At 34.6% G+C, this 21,563-nt stretch overlaps 1 protein-coding gene and 1 long non-coding RNA gene across 7 annotated transcripts; both read right to left on the reverse strand.

Moving 5' to 3' along the window:
* Positions 1–201: 201 nt before the first annotated feature.
* On the reverse strand, positions 202–1,674 carry LOC145160711 (Ribosomal L18p/L5e family protein). 2 transcript variants are annotated; one of them, XM_079080002.1, is made up of 2 exons: positions 1,494–1,674; positions 202–717 (listed from the first exon to the last, which is right to left on the reverse strand). In XM_079080002.1, exon 2 carries the CDS (start codon positions 706–708, stop codon positions 328–330), a length of 381 nt encoding a protein of 126 aa, XP_078936128.1. In that variant the 5' UTR covers positions 709–717; positions 1,494–1,674; the 3' UTR covers positions 202–327. The 2 variants fall into 2 exon arrangements, with proteins under 2 accessions (XP_078936128.1, XP_078936126.1); XM_079080000.1 differs by having other exon boundaries at positions 202–768.
* Positions 1,675–14,067: 12,393 nt separating this feature from the next.
* Positions 14,068–17,122, reverse strand: LOC145160712 (uncharacterized). 5 transcript variants are annotated; one of them, XR_013738204.1, is made up of 8 exons: positions 16,581–17,114; positions 16,202–16,368; positions 15,689–15,852; positions 15,496–15,614; positions 15,258–15,421; positions 14,961–15,042; positions 14,761–14,869; positions 14,068–14,438 (listed from the first exon to the last, which is right to left on the reverse strand). It is a non-coding gene; the product is annotated as an uncharacterized LOC145160712 (long non-coding RNA). The 5 variants fall into 5 exon arrangements; XR_013738206.1 differs by having other exon boundaries at positions 15,530–15,614; positions 15,689–16,368; positions 16,581–17,122; XR_013738205.1 differs by having other exon boundaries at positions 14,068–14,430; positions 15,689–16,368; positions 16,581–17,120.
* Between the last annotated feature and the right edge of the window lie 4,441 nt (positions 17,123–21,563).

Raw genomic sequence — 21,563 nt, forward strand, 5'->3', positions numbered from 1 at the left:
TTAACGAATACATGTTTTTTAGAAAGTCTTTTTTTTTGTGGTTATTTCTATCCGATGTCTTCATCTTTCTCTAAAACTGAAGAACACAACCAATGCTTCAATGCATAAGAATTCGTCTTCTCTATCTAAAATGGACCTTTTTTGCCAATACACAAGTTCTATTCTGTTTTTACTTTTTATATAACTTTATGTTTTATAAAAAAAAAAAATGCATTTTAGCTTTTTCTTTATAAGATGACATGGAAAATGCCATTCAAAACCCAAATATAGTTTCCCATCTTACATACAAAACATCACCAAGTTAAATGAGTAATAACGAATATAGATTTAATAACCTGGCTTTGAAGTGTCATTAGTCTCATCAAGTATGAGTTTGACTCCATTGTTCTTGAGGGAATTGATAACAGCCCAGACCTTTGTTCTGTTCTTAAAATCTTTTTTCTCAAGTTCTTTGTTGACATCTACATGAATGCCTCTTCCTTGACCAGATTCAAGACCTTCTACCTTTAGCCTCATAGCCAACACCTCACCCACAACTGTTGCAGCTTTGGCATTACATGTTCTACCACATTCAAGTGATGTTTTTATAGATTGTTCAACTGTTGAAGCTGTTGCAACTATTCTGCCATTGTTCCTGTCCACTATGTTTGCAGTAACGTATTTCAATGACATGAATAACCTTAGCACGTATCTCTTTAACACTGTCATACTTAGAGACTGCAGGAACAACCAAGTTCAATTCTTGATTTTCAATATTCTCCTGAGTTTCTGAAATAGATAAAGAACAAAAGAGAAGGGGTATATATACACACATACTAGTGTTGGAACATAAAAAAGGATTCTTTATTCATTTTTCCTTTGAATTGAACGGCAAGGAGAGAATCGATAATTGTTCAAAAACACAGAAAGCAAAATGCTGATAGAAAATTATAATTGGACTTTCATCGAACACATGGCGTGCATTCAATCAGTTCACTGCCCGGTTGCAATCCAAAAACAGGCATAATCCGATGAAAGTAAATGATCAAATCCAAGATTTAGAGGAACCATACATTGTCACTGCATTCATTAACATATGCAGTTTTACCAATGAACAAAGAAAAATCCATTCGGAAAAGAGGAGAAGGAAGAACCTGAGTTCAGAAAAGAGACGATTTTACGAAGAGAGTGTTTGGCAAAGCTTATTTAACAGTTATGACCAGTAGACAGCAATTGAACAGATACACCATTGCAGTGACAGCAGGCAACAAACACATATGATTTCGACTTTACTGAAATCAGGGGAAAAAAATATAATCGAGAACAGGCAAAATGGAGTTGAACGAAAACAGTGGCAATTGAACACATACATCTAAAATTAGCAGAAATCATACATATTTCGATTTCAATAAACATATATGGTTTCGATTTCAACTGAAATCAGGGGAAAAAGGAAAATCGAGAGCAGCAAAATGCAGTTGAACAAAAGCAGAAAAAGATGAAGAAAATCGTACCTGAATCGTATCTGTGGTGTGCGACGGTCTCCGGTGCTGTGGTGCGACGGTATCCGATGATGGAAGTCGGCGGCGAGCAATCAACGGCGAGGAATCGGGAATCGCCTGAGGAGGCGACGAGAGAAAATGGAGGCTGCGTTTTTCCTTGTCTGGTGAAGATACGAAAAGAAATATTAAATTGAAATTTTTAAACATTAAAGATTTCTGAAACGAAGTGATTCGTATAGAAAGGTTTTTATCCACACACTACAATTCATGCTTTATGGAGTTGTACAATAAAATACTTTAATGCATAAATTGTTGTGTATGGACAATTCATGCTTTATGGAATTGTACAATAAAATACTTTAATACATAAATTGTTATGTATGGAAAAAATTTATTGTGTACAAATCAGTTCGATATTTCTCTAAAATTAGGATATTTGGGGATAAACAGGAAAATTAGATAGTAGATGAACATTTATTTGAAAATCCTCTATGCACTATACATGATCAAGATTAGATACATCATACGTGAGTATTAGTAATATAAGGGTCATACAAAAAGAAATATAAAATACCATTCAAATTGTTAACAGTCTTTTCTCCAAATCAGTGTCTAAGAGAAGGTCATATATATATATATATATATATATATATATATATATATATATATATATATATATATATATATATATTAGCCGTTTACCCGCGCCAAGCGACGGGTGCGAATGGTTTGTTTCGGTGTGAAGTAGGTGCGAATAGTAAATAGTTTCAATGCGACGATTAGTTTCCTTTAGGTGCGAAGTAGTTCCTTGCGGCCTTTTGGCGGACTGTTTTATCAGATAATTCATTTCAACAGATAGTTTCTAGCTAGGTGTTTGGATCAATCTATGTTGGAGAATTTGAGGGTTAGTGAGTTTATCTATATTTTGAATTATGTTGGCTTAATATACTTAAAGTTGTGTTTAGTATTGACCAAGTTGCAAAATATTGTTAATTCTTTAATTCTTACAATCATTAATGGCTGATAAATACATTTGTGTCACTTCCTTGCAAATTGTAATTAATCACTTAGATGTTAACTCCAAATAATCGTAACATTTCTGAAACATTGACAGGTTTGATGGGTTGTGTGTTTGTAATATTCAACACGGTTTTTATTTTTAGTCTATGTTGAGTTGCTTTTATGAATCTGAAACTCTCATTTTCTTAGTTTTGTATTTCGATCCTATATTATCACAAAACGAAGATTCAAACTCTCATTTTCCAATATAGAAGATCACGTTACCATATGTGTAGAGGATGAAATAACAAAAACAACAATATATAACATATGCTCTCTTGAAAATAAATGCTATTGTATTTAAACAACATACCATACTCACATTTATTGAAAACGATGACTTGTGTATTCACGATACTTCCATAAAATTGGTACGATGTAAAGTTGTCCATGTTATATCCCTCCCCAAATGATGGGAGCCCAAATTTCATCTTGGCCAAATGTGTAAATTTAAGAATACAGTTAGAGGATGTGTGTGTGTGTGTGTTTGATATTCATAAACAATTCTTATAGGATGAATAGATTGAAATCATGTAACAACCAACTATTAAATCAGATATAGAACTTCTCATTTATGATATCATGAAACAATTCAATATAAAAAAAATACAAACCATGACATAATTAAGTATTCAACAAATTAAAATTTTATATAATAAAGTATCAACCAAATTAACAAAAAAAAAATTACAAAGTATGACACAATTAAGAATACAATAAATTAACAAAACAAATTACCAACCATGACATAGATAAGCATCCATGAAAGTTATTAGTGTCTAGAATTCAAAGTTTCAAAACCTAAAAAATGGTGGGCATCACAGTATAATACCACATCTCCAATTGCAACCAAACTGGAAGGAAGACAATCGTATTTCTACACCACATCACCAATGACTGTTACATACAACATTAAAATTTGTTTTTGAATAAGAAAGTGGATGCTCTATATTCGGTAGAGTAAACCATAAAAGAACAGGAAATAATGAGGGCTAACATGCATCAATTTTAGCTCGATTTAAAGATTGATATCCCAAAAGAACAACCCTTAATAGATATCAACCCAAATGAAATTATCAGTTCGACAAAAAAAAAGTTATAGGAGTCTAGTAAACTATATTTCAATATCATTTACCGTGAAGTTGAATCATCACTTAGTCAAATCAAGCCACATGATTCTAAAAAATCTTCTGATGTGTCTGTTGAACCCTTAAGGAAAAAAGGAACTCGTATCAAGGGTGAGTGAAAATACCAAAATGCCCTTAAACAGTTGAACCCAAAACACGCTTCAAGAAACTTAACAAAATTGAACTAATTTTGAAACAAAAAGTGAAGAATCATCCTAACTCTAACCATAATGGAAATCTTACTGGAAAATATTAACTTTATGCATATTTACTTGACAATGAAATCTTACCGGAAAATCAACTCACTTTCCCATTTTGCTTCTTTTCTTTTTAACTATCAGGTGTTATCCATATTTCCTTCTTTTATTCTCCTTTCAACTATCAGGTATAAGAATTTAGAGTATTAAACAAACCAATGATTATTTGTTCTTCAACTTAACAAATGAGAGGTTATGTGCTTGTAACGGGGGGTGGGGTTAGAATTGTCCATAATTGGCCCATGATGTTTAAGAGTCTTAAACTCTACAAGTCTGCCCTATCAAGAATCTCAACACCAATTCATGTTAAAACAAAATCTGAGAGAAAAGTTATAAGATAAACTCGTTTCTCTGTTTCTTACCCCTAGCCCACTCTAGAAGCATATAATATGTTTTTGGTTTTATGCTTTTATACAAACTCATAATGAGAAAATAATACAGACAAAAGGAAAGTTACCTAGTTCAAACGATCACTTAAGATATCAGAAAAAAGCTCACATCTCTGTTAAACCTGCATGCCTGTGACAATTACGTAATTTTTAGGATGGCTAAATAATGCTTTAGCATAGTTTTTTTTGTTTTATAAATCATGTTAGCATTAGAAACAAAAATGTCATTAATTATAAATATATCGGTACATTCGATGTGGCTTAAAAAAAATGAAAGACAGGGGCTTTTAAGTAAATATTCAGATTTAAAAAAAAGATTAAAATGGCCAATGTTTCCTCCTTCAATTCCAAAAAAATAGATCAAAACATCACCAAAACCAGCTAACAATTAAATAGAAACAATGGCAAAATAGAACAATCATTTAATTCAACCATTTCCAACATACCTGCAGAAATAGAAATCAAATCAACATAATCATTTAATAATCCAATGATGCAAATCTAACAATTACCAACAGATCTACAATAATAGAAATGAGTAAGCATCAATTCAAACATATAAAACCAAAACATTTTTATATATGAAAGTGAAGATTTTAAACCTAAAAAAAATACGTTTTTATAATAATCTTTGTATTCATTTAGAAAATCAAAAAACAAAAATCGATTGAAAATACGAAAAGGAAATTTCCAACTAAGGAAATAAAAAACAAAAATAGATGACAAATGAAAAACAAATAAAATGGGAAGATGCTTATAGGTTTACCCTTTGAAAGATATACGGTGGAACAACCATTGTAATTTCTTCTTTAGCTAACCCCTCCAAGAGCTGCAGAACACAAATTAAGACATTTTATTGAATAAATCATGAGTAACAAATTAATACATTTACCCTTTAGCAATCGAAGATCTTCATCCAAGCCCAGATTTGATAATGGTAGTTATATTCATCTTATTCAGATCCACAAATAGAATTGATGTGTGTCTATGTATATGAAAAATGAGAGATGAAGAGAGGTGGTTTGTGGCTGTTGCGGGTGGTTGAAAGTGGAATTTGTCTGGAACAAGCGGGTAGATGCAAACCATAGCGGTTGTTATGATGTCGTGAAGGCGGCATTGAGTGGCAGTGATGGTAGCGATGAGTTTGTGTGAGTGAGAGTACCATCGTCATATCTGAATAAGATGAAGGTAGAGCAACAGTAAAAAAATTCACAGGCAACCAGATTTTTATCAATCTCCATGTAAGTGGTTCTGTTGATACTACATCGAACATGAAAAATCAATACCTAGCTACAGATATACCCCATTTACTATTCTCATCAATAGGTATGAACATAAGTACCACAAGTATTCTCAATACCTTGAAAAAGAAAAAGAAAATAAATTACAAAAGCAAGATGAAAATCAAACCGAATTATCTTTTAAACTAATTAAACAAACTTACATGAAGTATTGAATATGAAATCACCAATCAGGGAGTACAAAAGAACCCGGAAAACTGAAATCAACATCAACAATCTGATCAGTGTTACCAATTCTCGGGTAGTCTGATAGGTTAGAACAATAGCAAAAAAACAAAGAAATCGCAATTGATTCTGTATCTATTCTTTTATCCCTAATAATCAAATAAATTCATACCAATTTTAAACCTGAAGGGTAGATGTATTAATTTGTTACTCATGATTTATTCAATAAAATGTCTTAATTTGTGTTCTGCAGCTCTTGGAGGGGTTAGCTAAAGAAGAAATTATTCTATAACTATGCAGCATTCCAAGAAATGTTTTTTTTCCAGTGTGCAAGAGAAAAAATTTCATGTACTTGTATTGCTGCACCAACTAATACTCTAGAATTAATGTTTTTCTGATCAAAATAAGTGATTGGTTTGATATAATAAGAGTGTAAACACCAAAGGGTCTACTGAGAAGCAGAGGTGATAATTTAGTTTAAAGCATTTGCTACAGATTATTGTTTGACATCAGGTATGTTGATACATCTGGATCATTTCAAACATATAAATATATAAATGCATCATTTTTAATGACGCTAAATTACAATCTTCTTTGCCTTTGTGTTAGCGGTCTCAATATGTGAGAATTAGGTCAAATAGAAAAAAGATTGGAAAAACTTACCAGGTAAATGTCGATAACGACTAAGGAATGAAGGAGATAGATGAATCAGAAATTGATGGCTTAGCATTGTCCTTGTCCTCACCTCTTCGCTGGTGTTGATGGTTAGGGTTGTGGAGACTGTTAGGGTTTCTCGTCATAATAGAAGGTAGAAGAGGGGAAAGAGAGGGGGTGGCAATGACAGTGGCTAGATAGGGTTTCAAAATATGGATCTTCATTAGACACACGTGCGATTGGGATTTTGAGAAGAGAAACAGAGGTAAAGAAAAGTAGAGTTGTAGGGCGTCGATCATCCAGGTTAGAAGGAATCACCCAGGTTAGGAGGAAGAGCATTTGAGTGAGCGAGGATGGTGATACCGGAGGTACACCGAAAACTGAAGCGAGTTAGAAGAGAGGCGATAGAGGGGGTGGGTTTTGTGTCGAGGTGGCTAGGGTTTAGTGTTTCCAAGATAGAGGTACGCTTTCACTGAGCTTAATAAAATTGTACATTATGTTGTAATAAGTATACCTCTTAAATTTCAAGAAAGAGGCAATATGTTTAATAATATAGTAAAGATATATATATATATATATATATATATATATATATATATATATATATATATATATATATTAGGTATGTTTTGAGGCCCGTGCTAAGCACGACCCATGGAGGGTAATATTGACATTTCGTTCACCATTATAGAAAAAATCTTTGAATAAATTCAAGTACATTGCTATTATGAACGAAGAGTTTTATGTACATTACTTTTAATAGTAAAGAAAAAAAATGTGTTATTGGTAAAGAAATGAAAGTACATCGCTATTAAAGTTAAGAAATTGAAATTAGATCGTCTTTAAAAAGTATGTGCGATTGAAGGTGAAATATACAGCTCAATCGGTGGATGTTTTGGTGTGCAAAGTAAAGGTGAACATGAAACGGTGTAGAACAATGGTACATTGCGTCGGTCTTTAGGCAGTTTATGTGGCGTTGTAGGAACATTATGAATTGGTGGATGTTTTAATTTGCTCTCGATACGTTTGAGGGTCATGCTAAGCACGACACACGAAGGGTAATTTAGACATTTTCTTCACTATTGTGTCAAGACAGTTACAAATAAAGTACAATGCCACAATACACAAATAGTTATCAAAAGAAACTCTTTGAGAAACTACAATGCATTAAAAAGTAAAAAATATATTTGAAGTGAAAATGCTATTAATTAGAAAGCTTTATAAAACAGCTTGATAATTGATTAATTCCATGAATTTACAAACCATTCATATTAAAAAATAACACTTTGGATTTTTCTTTCCGCTGGTATGTTGGTGCAATGAAATGGCAACATACTCTTATTTTATTTTTATTTTTATTTTTTCGTCACCTGGTATCATGAAAAAGCAGTGTGCTTTCATTTTGTAAACCATAAAACGGTAGGAATACAGTCCACACCTGACAAAACCTGAAAAAGCATCAAGTCATAATATTAGGATTGTTGTTTTCAAACATATCTAATCATTCCATAAATACTACTAAAGTTTATCATGGTTAAAAGCTTTTTATTTGCCTATTTGTAATAATCTTCAATAAAGACAAAACAAAATGACACAAGTAAAATTAATTAGGTTTATTTGTAATGGAGGGAATCTTGAAAAATCTAAATTAGAACAAGAAAATATAGATAATCATACAAACGGAAAATTTTGAAGCATACCTTGGCTAATAATCAATCTTCTTTCTACATTGTTAGAAATTTACAAATATATCGAGAAATTGAAATTAATACAAAAAATATTACATCAGTGGAAATAAAAATTCAGAAATGGTACTGCTACGTAACTTGGCACTACCCACAAAACAAATCCATCGTCATGAAAATTTCAATTTAATTAAAAAAATACCTTAACATTGAAGTGAAACCAATGCCTATTGTTAAATGAGATTTCAAAATTTGGAAGATTACAACTTTAATGATACTTTAAGTTCATCATTGTGTAGAGAAGAAAAAATTAACGCCTTAAGCCCCAAATCTAAATTCTTGCCATCCAAAAGAGAATTCTAAGTATGTGAAGTACCATAATCATGTTTTTGATGTACACATTACGAAATAAAGATTAAAAGGTCATAAATTATGAATCTCATACAATGCACCAATCTTATTTGATGAAGAATGCGATTTTATCGAAAAAATAGTTGCATATTATTGCCACAGTTCAGACCATTGTTAAATCTAAATATCACAAGATCATCATGACAAAATGACTTAAAAATTACCACAATGATGATTGATGGCACCTAAAAAATCGTACCAGTGGTGGCTTTGACAAAGCAAGCGATGCCAGGTAAGGATAGTGAAAGACAATCCACAGGATTACCTACATAGACATAACTTTGGTTTAGGGTCCCTATCAGCAGTGATAAAATAGCTAAACTTGTCGGCACATATTTCAAATAAAGACTTTCTAACCACACATGGTTTACCATTATTAACGTCTTCCAAAAATGAAGTTTATAAATCTAATCTTGTAGACCTACATCTTTGTTGAGAGAAAGGAAATGAAATACAAAAACAGAAACTTGAATACAATTATGTATTTCAAAATGTTGGATGTGAATTAAGAAAACTAACTTGGGTGGTGATGCTATTCAAACATTCTACGAGGAACAGAAAGATGAACGATAATAAGGAAAAATTATAACCCTAGTTTCCGATGGAGGTTGAATCACATTTCAAGACAACGCCCAATAAGATAAAAAGGAAACAAAAATTGAGATAATTACCATATAAACCAGAGAAATTGGCCAGATCGATGAGTGTGTGTGTGTATTCAATTTTACATAAAAACTTGGGATAAAAACAAAACATTGAAGAAAAAGAGACATAAAACAAGGTTTGGGCGGACTTAATATCAAGATGTTACTCGAAATCGTCAAGTCTGAGACATGATTGTCTCTACAGAAATCCTTTGCTTTGTTTGCTGTAAAAAAGAACAAAACTAACGTTGTGAGATGAAAGTGATGGACAGAGAGAAAGAAGAATCAGTTTCAGAAAAAAGGCGTTATGTAGGGGTAGATGGTAGTTGCTGCTGCTAAACATGCAAAACGAAGATGATGATGGCAGGGCTATGGTTGAGGTATGTATAAATGAACCTTGAAAATTGGGTGATATCAACCATAAAATTGATTTCACATTAACTTTCTTTTAGAGATGTAGTATTGGTAGAGAGAAAGCGAAAGACCTTAAGGAACCCTAAATTATAATTAGCGTATTCTAAAAGGCAGAAGAAATGGAGAATTTCTTGAATGGGGAGAAGAAGGTAGAGGTGAACGCATTAAACCGATGATATAAGGTTCTTGGAAGGAGAGAAAGGCCAGCTGTGACGTCTGGGAGAAGAGGAAAACATACGCCTGTTACGAAGGAAAATCATTGGGCATATCTTTAGCCAGAAGAGCGTTGACTCGTGAAGAAAGAGGGCACTGGTGGGGAAACAAGATATCAAGAGGGGAAGTCGGCGTCAATTTTGTTCTGCAGGATGAGGAGCAGTTGTATGCTAAGAAAGGAAACAAGGGGGAGCGGATACGGCACACTGTGTCCCATAAGAAGAAGATGAAGATGCCTGGCGAGGATTGATATTTATAGATGGGAGGAAAATAAGACCGGCACTTGCCGATTAAGAAGCGGCGGACGACGATTCAATTCTCTGGTCTTCAACTTGACGTCATATCTCTTCTCCAAACCCATCTCACACGCTGAAGTGGACATGAGAAGGATTGAGTCGACGTAATGATAAAACGATTCGGTAAATTACGTCGATTAGGGAATGGGTTGCGTGGCGTTGTTGTAAGCTTGTGAATTTGATTTTGGCGGCATCTCATAAAAAGGGTCTTTATATATAGTAATGATATATATATATATATATATATATATATATATATATATATATATGTAACACCCCAAATTTCAATTGTTCAATTAAGGGCTTAAAGTGTAAATTTAGGAAAGGGACTCGACGAGTAGGTCCGTCTACTCGCCGAGTCGGAGCAGGATTCCATCGCGGTTTAAGTGACCGACTCGCCGAGTCGGCGGCTTGGACTCGACGAGTTGGTGCTGTAGGAAGAAAACCCTAATCCCGGGGGTTGTGCCCTATATAAAGGACATTATAACCCACCCTTAGCCTCCTTACTACCCTGAGAGTTCCAGCAAACCCTAGTTCGTATGAAACACCATTGATTGAGGAGATTGGAGCTTGGAAGAAGATTTTTGTGTAAGAGGCTTGAGGAATTAGAGGCTAGCATCAAGGGGATTGTGTAGATCTAGAATCTACATCAGTTTGGGCACATCTCAGATGTAAGGAGCCATTATCTTAAGTTATTTCCTTTTTGGTTCTTCCTTGGTGGTTGATTTGGAGCTCATTAGCTTGTTTGAGATCTATTTCGAGTTAGAGGCTTAGATCTGAGGTTGCTACTTCAGATCTAGACATGTGTTGGTCCAGAAAGTCATAAAGCATCAGTCTTTGAGTTGTTGGTGAAGCCCCTTTGTCATAAACCCTAGCCCTAGAGTGTTTTGGACTTATATCTCCTTGGTTTCACGTAAAGTTTGCAACTTTATGTGAGGGTTAGGCTGTAGAAGAGTGGATCTATGGATTGGAGCCTCTGCATGGCTCGAAAAGCCTCTGTATGGATTGAGAACTGAAGGGACTCGACGAGTCACATGGGTGTACTCGACGAGTTGTATGAACATGTGCATGGACTTGGCGAGTTGAAGAACAACTCGGCGAGTCTGTTGAAGATTGTCTTGGACTCGGCGAGTCTGTTCTTGGACTCGACGAGTCTGGTCGCAGAACCCCAATCTTTTCTGGATAAACCTTGAAGCAGTGAGTCGGGAGGTGACTCGGTGAGTTGAGCAGGATGGGACTCGGAGATCGTTGGACTCGACGAGTCTTGGGGTGACTTGGCGAGTAAAGTCGTGCTATGGGAGTTTCTGAGTATAGGGACTCGACGAGTCGACGGGTCGACTCGGCGAGTAGAGTCAGTCAGGGAGGTTGACTTTGACTGAGGACTTTGACTTTGACCAAGAGTTGACCAGTTTGCCTACCAATGATATTTTGGTGATTTTGGTATTTATGGAATTGGTTCTTTGGTAGTGTTCGGTGGTGGAGTTCGTGTCGGTGGTCGGAGCAGCTGATCTTATCCTTTTAGCCGGCAATTTCAGGTGAGTTATCCTCACTATATCGACAGGGTCTACCGCACCAAGGCCGGCCCTTTATCGGATGGAAATCCGGGTATTGTTTATTATGTTATTGCCTTGCTAGATCTGCATCCTGGTATTTAGGATGGTGTTATGTTAGTGACCTGGTTAAGGTCGGTACCCGGTATATAGGGTAATGTTATGCTAGTGACCGGTTAGGTCGGAATCCTGGTTAGGATGTTGATATGCTATGTGATCTGTTAGACTGTTTGTCTGGTTGAGGATTTGTTATGTGATTAATTGTTTTATGTGCACATGGTTGTTTGACGGGGTTGGGTTGAGGCGGGTCCTGCTTTGTGCTGTAGGCCAACATACCCAGGGCGGACCGGATATTCCGAAGGCCCAGCGAACGGTCCGGATAGGCTGAAGGCCCCAAGAGGGCGGACCAGACGTGCCGAGGCTCGGAGAGTGGACCAGGCTGACTGAAGGCCCGGTGTGGGCGGACCAGTCATACTGTAGACTCAGAGAGTGGACCAGGTGGATTGAAGGCCCGGTGCGGGCGGACCAATCACACTATAGACTCGATGTACATGGCTAGACTCGGAGGGTGGACCAGGTGGACTGAAGGCCCGGTGCGGGCGGACTAGTCACACAGTAGACCCGATGTGCGTGGCTGTTCTATTTGTGATATGTTATGAGTATGTTTATGTGTGGTTGGTATTTTGGGGGTAACTCACTAAGCTTTCGGGCTTACAGTTTCAGTGTATTGTTTCAAGTACTTCAGGAGATCGTGGCAAGGCGAAGGCGTGATCGTACCGCTCCTCATGTTTTATGTCTTATGTGATATGGTTCTGGGGGATACTCTGATGTTTAAACTATTTTGAAAACGAGATATATGAACTTAAGGGTTTTTGAATGAATTAAAATGTTTAAATTGGCTCAATTTTTATGGGTGTTACAATATATATATATATATATATATATATATATATATATATATATATATATATATATATATATATATACTGGCCGTTTACCCGCGCCAAGCGGCGGATGCAATAGTTATTTCAGAAATTAGTTTGTAGAAACGATTAGTTTTTTTTTTTGCGCAAATAATTTACTACATCTAAATAATTATCAATAAGAGTCATGTTTTTAGGAGGCCTAACAATTAAAGGGTCCTTTTGGGAGGCCGGTTTCACCTTTCAGTTGATATCATGCCAAGATTCCAACTCGAGTTCCTCCCCTCTGGAGTGGTAGATACATGTAATTACTAATAGTTAACTATAGATGTAATTACTAATAATTGACTTCACTGTACCATATTAATCGCACCACTTCTTTATACACCATATTTGAGGTACAGACTTCGTCATCGTTGAACTTTTTTTTTCAAGATTCACTAATAATAATTTTGTATTGCCACGTGACGTACTACTGGAGAATGCAACGTAAAGTAGCTCATGCGAGAAGACCGATATTTACCTACATTCAGAATTGTTTGTCATTGATCTTTATTGATGATCATCGCAAAACATATCCGAGTTAAGGGCTTTTATGACATTATCTCTAAATATAAATGTGTTGTTATTTTCGGTTAAATATAACATTATGTTATTTTGGCTTAAAAATACGTTTTTTGTGTGGATTAAAATTAACAGTATATCCTATGTTGGGTCAAAAGTAAAAATCATTTGTTGTTTTAGGTTAAAATCAAAAAGTAATTTGTTATTATGGGATAAAAATAAAATATTGTGATGTTTTGGGTTTGTTTTTTTATATAGATAAACATTATTTGTGGTTAAAATTCGAACTATGTTACTCTTTGGTTTAAAAATAAAAAACATATTTCTACTCTGAGATAATAAAATATGTTGTTTTTTAAGTTAAAAATAGAACTATATTGTTATTTGTTTAGGTTTAGGATTTTGTTTTTGTTGGACTTTTTTTAAGTTAAAACTTTATGTTAAATTACAAATATTTATATAACAAAACTTATGAGAATACCATTAAAAAATAATGTTCTGCAAGTTACTCTAATTTATGAAAATTAAAGATTTTTGTTTAAGTTTGGGATTGGGATGTTTAGTTTTGCTTATAAGTACACTACTTTTGTATTAATTTATATCGATTAAATTACCCACATTCTTAAGAGTTATATATTGATGTTTTCTATTTTAGTTATTTGAAAACATGTCTGATTATTACGTTCTATGAATTTAATGCAAAGTGATAAAATTGAATTTCTATTCAATATAATAAATATAAAGTAAATAAGAAAACCATAACAAATAATAACAAACTACAAGTATTAAATCGTATCATTCTTTCTTATTTCACCTTACTCCAAGACATTTTTTATAAGTAGAATAGAAAAGAGTAGATCTATTTTTATTTTAAGTCATTTGTATATGTAAAAAAATACAACTCAATATATTTGCACATCCTAAACCTTTCAAATTCACATATTAAGAGAGTAGATCTATTTTTATTTTAAGTCATTTGAATATGTAAAAAATACAACTCAATATATTTGCACACCCTAAACCTTTCAAATCCACATATTAAGAGATTCTTTCAAAATTACATTTTTTTTGGCTAATGATGCTTATTCCAATATTCTAGTCTTAAACATCTCTAGTTTGATCTTTAAACCGAAGAATAATACCAAATCCAAAAAGTTCATCATTCCAAGTGATAAGAATTGAACACTTTATAAGCCTCTCACAGGAAAGATCCAATTGATTTTATTCTCCTTTGTAATAAATGAAGGCATGATCAAAAGCACCACATCATGTAGTTATTTTTGTTACTTTTGTGTACCTGATGCACTAAAATCAAAATACTATACATGAAATATTGTAAAGAATATCATCAACTACGACTATAATCCATGTACATTTTTTGCTTAATAGCAGTGTACCTCCCTTTTTTACTGAAAAAAGCAACCTACTTTATCTTTTTACAATACAATATTATACTTTGAATAATCTACTAATTATATCGATTACAATTCTTTAAGTTTTTTTTTAACAGAAAAAAGATAGACTTATCCCACGAACACTTGATGGTTTATGCTACCAAGCCCAAAGAAAAGAGAAGAAAAACAAATTAAATTGTCTAACAAAAAGAAAGATGAAGAAATATGGTTACCTTGTAAGTATTTACATTGTCATCAATAGTCCTTTCCAGATCATCCAATATGCTATCCGTATTTGGATGCAGCAAAAAAGTGGTGTCAAAGTTCCGACCTTCTTCGTTTCTTACAACGTTCACATCAACAAATAACGGTTATTTTTATGACAGGGGCATTTTTGTCTTTTGCAAAAAAAATTAAAAATTATAATCCTTACATAGCCTAGCACCACCAATTTCCTCAATAGAAATGGATTCAACATATCCAAGTTCATCAGGATTCACAACATCAAGATTCAGCTACAATTAAATATTAAATTAAATTGTTAGCAAAAGCACAACTCAAAAAAAAAATATCCAAACACTAAAACATGCTTACTACACCAACAACACCAGCTGTGTGACAAAACCGGTGAAAATCAAAATTATAGTCTATTTTTAAGACAAATTATATCAATATATTTTATGCAGGAAGGAATCCTTAAAATTTCAACTAATGGTTAAGACACACTTACCTCCTCATTTGCAGATATCATTGGTGGTGGCGGTATGACCTTAAATTCATCCTTTGGGCATGGGTTTCAGCTTTAGTACATGAGGTTAGAATGATGAGAAGCCACTGATGGGAGAAATGATTCCATGATTGAACCAACAACTATTGATGGTGCTTTCCAGCAGCCTGATATGTATATAAATGAAGATTAAATACATTTACAAAAGAAAAGATGAAAAAACACAATAAACTAAATGTACATTATCCTTTGGGCATGGGTTTCAGCTTTAGTACATGAGGTTAGAATGATGAGAAGCCACTGATGGGAGAAATGATTCCATGATTGAACCAACAACTATTGATGGTGCTTTCCAGCAGCCTGATATGTATATAAATGAAGATTAAATACATTTACAAAAGAAAAGATGAAAAAACACAATAAACTAAATGTACATTATCGATTCAGTGGTGGTGCCATGACCACCAAAAAAGATCCCAGTAAGCACTTCTTCATTCTTCATTCTTCATTCTTCATTCTAAAAAAAACACTTGTAGAGAAGAAGATGTTCTCTAACTTGGTTACCCTCCAAAGAACTAAAAAAATACCTTATATTCCTCTATTTCATGTAGACAAGTAAGATCTCAATTAGTTACCAAAACCAAGAAAATGTATAAACAAAATTTGGGATTCGGAAAAAGTAAATCAATAAAAAACTCTACTATCTAGATAGAGTATCCATCACCCATCAACATCATCGAAGATCATATTTGGTGTTTTCAGAGGGTCATGTAATAACTGAGGAGACTGGTTATCCTAATTAGGACTAACAACCTGTGAACTGTCACATGTTGATAAAGAAAGAGGCTTCAAAGACTCAGAGATCTGAATTTTTTCAACCACATGAGAGTTTAATTGTCTTTCCACAAAAATGCATATGAAGAAGGAGAAAAACGAAAAAAGCTCACTGATTAAATTTAGGGCTTGAAATCGTTGGTTGTTTCTTATCTGCAAAATATCTAGATCGAGAGTAAGTTCTAAGGATTGAAATCGAGATAGAGACTGAGGATTGGAGCTTGATATCGTTAGACACACACATATATTTTTATTTCTTGCTGGTCTTCCCAATTTTATCCTACAGCAAAAGAAAAATGATAATGAAAAGGTAACAAAAAAAGTCACATGGAACGTTTCTCAACGAGATAAAAACAGAGAAAGAGAATCCTTTTGGGTTTCTAATAGAAAAGTGTTACCAAATAGGAAGATTAAGGTGATGTGCATTGGTGACTGGAACAGATGAAGAAAAGAGAACGAAAGAAGGTGTTGAAAGCTTATGTGAAATCGTACTTGGATGGTCGCGGCGACTGGAACAAAGGGTGGTGATGGCGCTAATGGTGATGCAGACTTCATCGGAGTCCTGGAAATCCAAATAAAACATAGATTAGAAAAATATGTAACCGATAAAATCGAGGATGGTGGTGTGTGGTGTTGAAGGTCGCCGATTACGGAAGAGAATGAGGAGAGTGGTGGTGGCGGTTGCGTTAGCGATGAAGATGGTGATAGTGGCTTTGATTTGGGTTTGTGGATAGAAAGATGAGAGAAATATGTGTGTGTGTGTGTGTGTGTCAGTAGAGCTTGACGACAGTGTTAACACAACCACCATAACATGCAGCTAAAAAAAACCATAGAGATTTTAAGTAACAAAAACCCAAAACTTGAGTTGGGAAAGAAGATTAGAAGTGAAGAGACACAGGTCCGAAGAAACCTATGTCAAGAGTAATGTCGATGCCAGTGTTTTTAGAGAGAATATTTTCAGTTTTTGGAATTGGAATTCAAGCAGCAATGGATGTTTTAAACTGAAAATCGGATAAAGGGAAAGGCAAGGTGTCTATAATAAACGGAAAATAAGGTGATATGATGGGGAGTTTGTTGGACCGATTCAATTGGATAGGAGGAACACTTGGTCAAACCTGGACTCATTTAATTTTGACAAAACTTTAAAAATGGTCCCTGTGATTTTCAAAAATATCAAGTTTAATCCCTAAGTTCAAAAAACCTCACAGATGGTCCCTGTTTAAAAATGGTCCCTGTGATTTTCAAAAATATCAAGTTTAATCCCTAAGTTCAAAAAACCTCACAGATGGTCCCTGTGGTTTCAAAACTTTTAACATTTGGTCCTTCCGGCTCATTCCGTTACCATTTAGCCGTTAAATAAGGGGTATTTTTGTCATTTCACTACCCAGGGACCATTTATGAGGTTTTGTATTACTTTTTTTAAAATAAATAAATAAAATTTAATATGCAAGGGGTCCCACCTCTCTCTCTCTCACACACACAACCCCACCATTATCCTTTAACAAGCCTGCAACCCAAAGGAAAATACATAAATACAAAAGAATAATTGTTTGACTTTGAGTTCCAAACGGAGATGCTTCTTAACTTTCCGATTCACTTCCATGTTTTTTGCAACTGATACCTTTAAACCATCATCCCCAACTCCCTGTTTTTGTTTAATTTTTTAAACAAGATTAACCCAAAAATTCATATTCTCGCCTAATTTTAGTGGAGTCCATATACCTCCTCTGCTTCTGGCTGCTACCCCAACCTTACCACTTCATTGTTTTAGGTGCTTTCAACTATATCAATAAAGATTGATGTTTTAATTTTGAGAACAAATCAATTGTTTCCAAATCATTTGTTTCCGGACCGTTTCCAAACATGGGTAAATTGATTGTTTCATAATCTAGGTTTCAAATTTATTTCATGAACAAAATCACACATGATGGACCCATATAACAAAAACACACATAACTGATGAAGAATGCGCATTCCAGATGATGGTAGATGGAGATCGAGAGTTCTAATTTTGTTTCGCTGGATAAAGGAGATGCGGGGTTCCAGATTTGCATCCTCTGTTATGTTCTTGCAAAAAAGAAAATGTTAAAAGCCTCTAGAAAATCAACAGACCATCCCCTTTTTGAAACTGATCAGGGGGAAGAGAACAAAAATGATTAATAGTGGCTCTAGTCGTTGAAAGTGGGTAAGAAAAAAAAACGTTGAAGAAATGATGAACATATGGGTTGTTTGGTCTTATTTCACGCAGGCCTCCTATTTTACTTTCCTGTCGGCGAGAACGAAGAAAAGGGAAGGGAGTTGGGTTGGGTTGGGTTTGATCTGATGAAGGCAGTGGCGGAGTAGAGGGTGGTGGGCAGCTGCAGTGGTGACATGGTGGTCGGAGGCGGAACGGAACTGGGAAACGGTGGTAACGGTCGAGGTGCACTCGATTGTTTCTTCCTTCTTACTCGTTTTTCCGGCAGCCACAGTGGGAAGGAGGGTAGTGGCGGAGCTGTGGGCGGCGGTGGTTGTTCTCTTGACAAAACCGGAAGGAAGAGGGTGGTTGGTAGTCGGAATTCCATTCCCATAGCAGCAGCTCGATGGTGGGTTTACTAATGAGAGAGATGGAGGATTGTTAGAGAGAGAGAGAGAGACCTTTTATGTTAAAAAATTATATTTTCTTTTTTTCCTTTTTTTAAAAATAAGACAAAGTTTCATAAATGGTCCTTGTCATAGTAAAATGACGAAAATACCCTTCAGCTAACAGCCAACACTTAACGGAGTGAGCCGGAAGGACCAAATGTTAAAAGTTTTGAAACCACAGGGACCATCTGTGAGGTTTTTTGAACTTAGAGATTAAACTTGATATTTTCGAAAACCACAGGGACCATTTTTGAAGTTTTGTCTTTAAAATTTTATCATCTTATTTGACCTTTTCAATGGTTGACCGGATAATATCTCATTTTTTTAGAATGCATAAAATTGTTGTATATGTTGCATTAAGGGTTGTACCTCTTAAAATTCAGCATTTAAGGCTAAATGCTTATTAATGTGTATATATATATATATATATATATATATATATATATATATATATATATATATATATATATATATATATATACATCTTCCATCCTAATAAAAGAATCCCTTAACTGTCATGTCACTTCCTCCTACCATTATTTATAAAAGTTAATTTACTTTTATACCCTCCACCAATATTAATATGTAACGCTTGTGTTTCTGGGCTAAGCATTAATGATGATATAATAGTCTAGGTCAACTATTGAAACTCGTTTTGAAGTAATAAGAATGAATTATGTGCTTTAAACTTAATTATTATGATTAAGAATAAAAATAAGCGTCGAAAATTAATATTAGATAAAGCCGATATCTACGAAGGAAGTTGTAGTGGTCGTGACAAGGATTCCGGATATATAAAGAATGTCGAAATCCGAGTTATAACGAAGAAGTTATGACCTGTCGAAGTTTCGCGACAGAACCGGTACGACACTGCGTGACGTAAATAGTGAATTTACGATAGAACGATTTTTAGCCTTAGTGATCTAAACGAAAGTCGTAGAGTTCGTTAAACCGAGAGCGTGCATAAAAAGAACGCATAAATCTGACTTCGTATGAAAAAGTTATGATTTTTCTAATTTTCGACTTAACAATATGCAGCCCAAAACTCGAAATTTAGATCGAGTGATTTTTAGCCGAAACAATCTAAACGAGAATCGAATATCTCGTCGATATTAGTGCAACGGTAAAAAGACAGACGAAAAACGGACGTCGGATGAAGAAGTTATGAATTTTTAACAGACTTTTCCTGTCCCGGCCCGTTAAAAATATAATATTAAAAATGAATTCAAAATTAGCCAACGGAGTCTAAACGAAAGTTGTAGAACATAATTTCACCTACGCGTGGATATAAAGAACGTCAAAAACGGAGTTCGTATGCAAAAGATATGAATTTCTGAAGTTCGGAACACAAACTTCAAGGTCCGACTGAACTCACGACGTGAACATAGAAATTCACGACGTGAACTCAGTGAACGACATGTTTCGAGCCTAGAAGACACACGTCAAGCCTAGGAGGTGACCAGGATCAAAGTCACGACGTGAACACTTACGGTTCACGACGTGAATGTCGAATTTTCACCCTATAAATAGAAATCGAGGGTATCCGGGAATGGTTGCTAATTCACACTTTCTTTCACTCTCTATACCCTCTTTAGCCATCTTAAAACACCCCGAAGCCTCGGGAACGCCCCTAGCACCCGAAGAAAGCCCGAAGATTCCGAGAAAAAGAGTTTTCGAGCCGCAACTCTGCCCACATGAAGCCCGGTTTTTTGAGAAAACATCCCGGTTTCATCGAAGAATATTGTTTTAAGAGACGAAGTGCTGTCCAATCGTCGTCTTATCATGTGAGTGTATAGTCGCTTTCACCTTACACATAGATATGAAGTATTTTATATAAAATACGTGCTATGTATATATATGTTGTTTGTTTATTTGAGATAGATGTTGAATGAATGTTTTATACATGTTTAAAATGATTTAAAATGTATATATATTTTATCTTCAAATATGTTGGGTAAAACATGGGTAGATAAAGAATGAGGGATGAAAGTACGGTATAGATGTACGTTGGTAGCTATGAATTTAGTACGGTATAGATGTACGTTGGTAGCTATGGATTTAGTACCTTGGTAACTATGGACTTAGTGCCTGTTGTATAAACCCTGGCGACGATATGACTTCGTGCCTATTTGACATAAATTGCTGAGGAAAAGCAGTGTTGTCACCCTGATGTTTGCCTTATTTGACATAAATTGCTGAGGAAAGCAGTGTTGTCACCCCATTGGTTGCCTTGTTTGACATAAATTGTTGAGGAACCCCCGAAGCAGTGTTGTCGCCCCGATGAAAAAAAATTTAGACTAGGTCCCTTATAAATAGATACTTTAGGGACGTAAAGTGATGAATACGGGAATGGGTAATCAGGGTTATTTTTGGTTGATTAAATTAATAAATTTATTGTTGGTTAATGAAATTAATAAATTTATTATTTGTGGGTTGAAAACCCTATATGCTCACCAGGCTCCCAAGCCTGACCCACTCAGTTTCTTGTATTACAGGTAGTGGCAAGAGCATAGTTGGATGACTTAACGAGAGATTTTGGATTATAGGCCAGTAGATGTAAATAAATGTTGTAAGGCTTATAATATATTGTTTATGTTTTTGATCTGTATCGGAACATGACATCCCGAGGTTTTGTTATGAAATGGAAAATATATTTCTTTAAGAAATGATTTGATAAATTTTTATTATATTTTGTTTTGGGAACAAATTCCGCAACATCTTTTGGAAAATTACTCTGATTTTATTTTAAAAGCATAAACTAAATCGGTCTTTTCTGGACGAGAAATCTGGGGATGTCACATAATAAGTTTAAATTACATTTATTCAGTCTCCTTTATTTTATGTTTCAAATTT

The sequence above is a fragment of the Lactuca virosa genome, chromosome 2 (assembly GCF_052849685.1).
Source record: "Lactuca virosa cultivar CGN04683 chromosome 2, Lactuca_virosa_CGN04683_v6, whole genome shotgun sequence".
NCBI classification, from domain to species: Eukaryota; Viridiplantae; Streptophyta; class Magnoliopsida; order Asterales; family Asteraceae; genus Lactuca; species Lactuca virosa.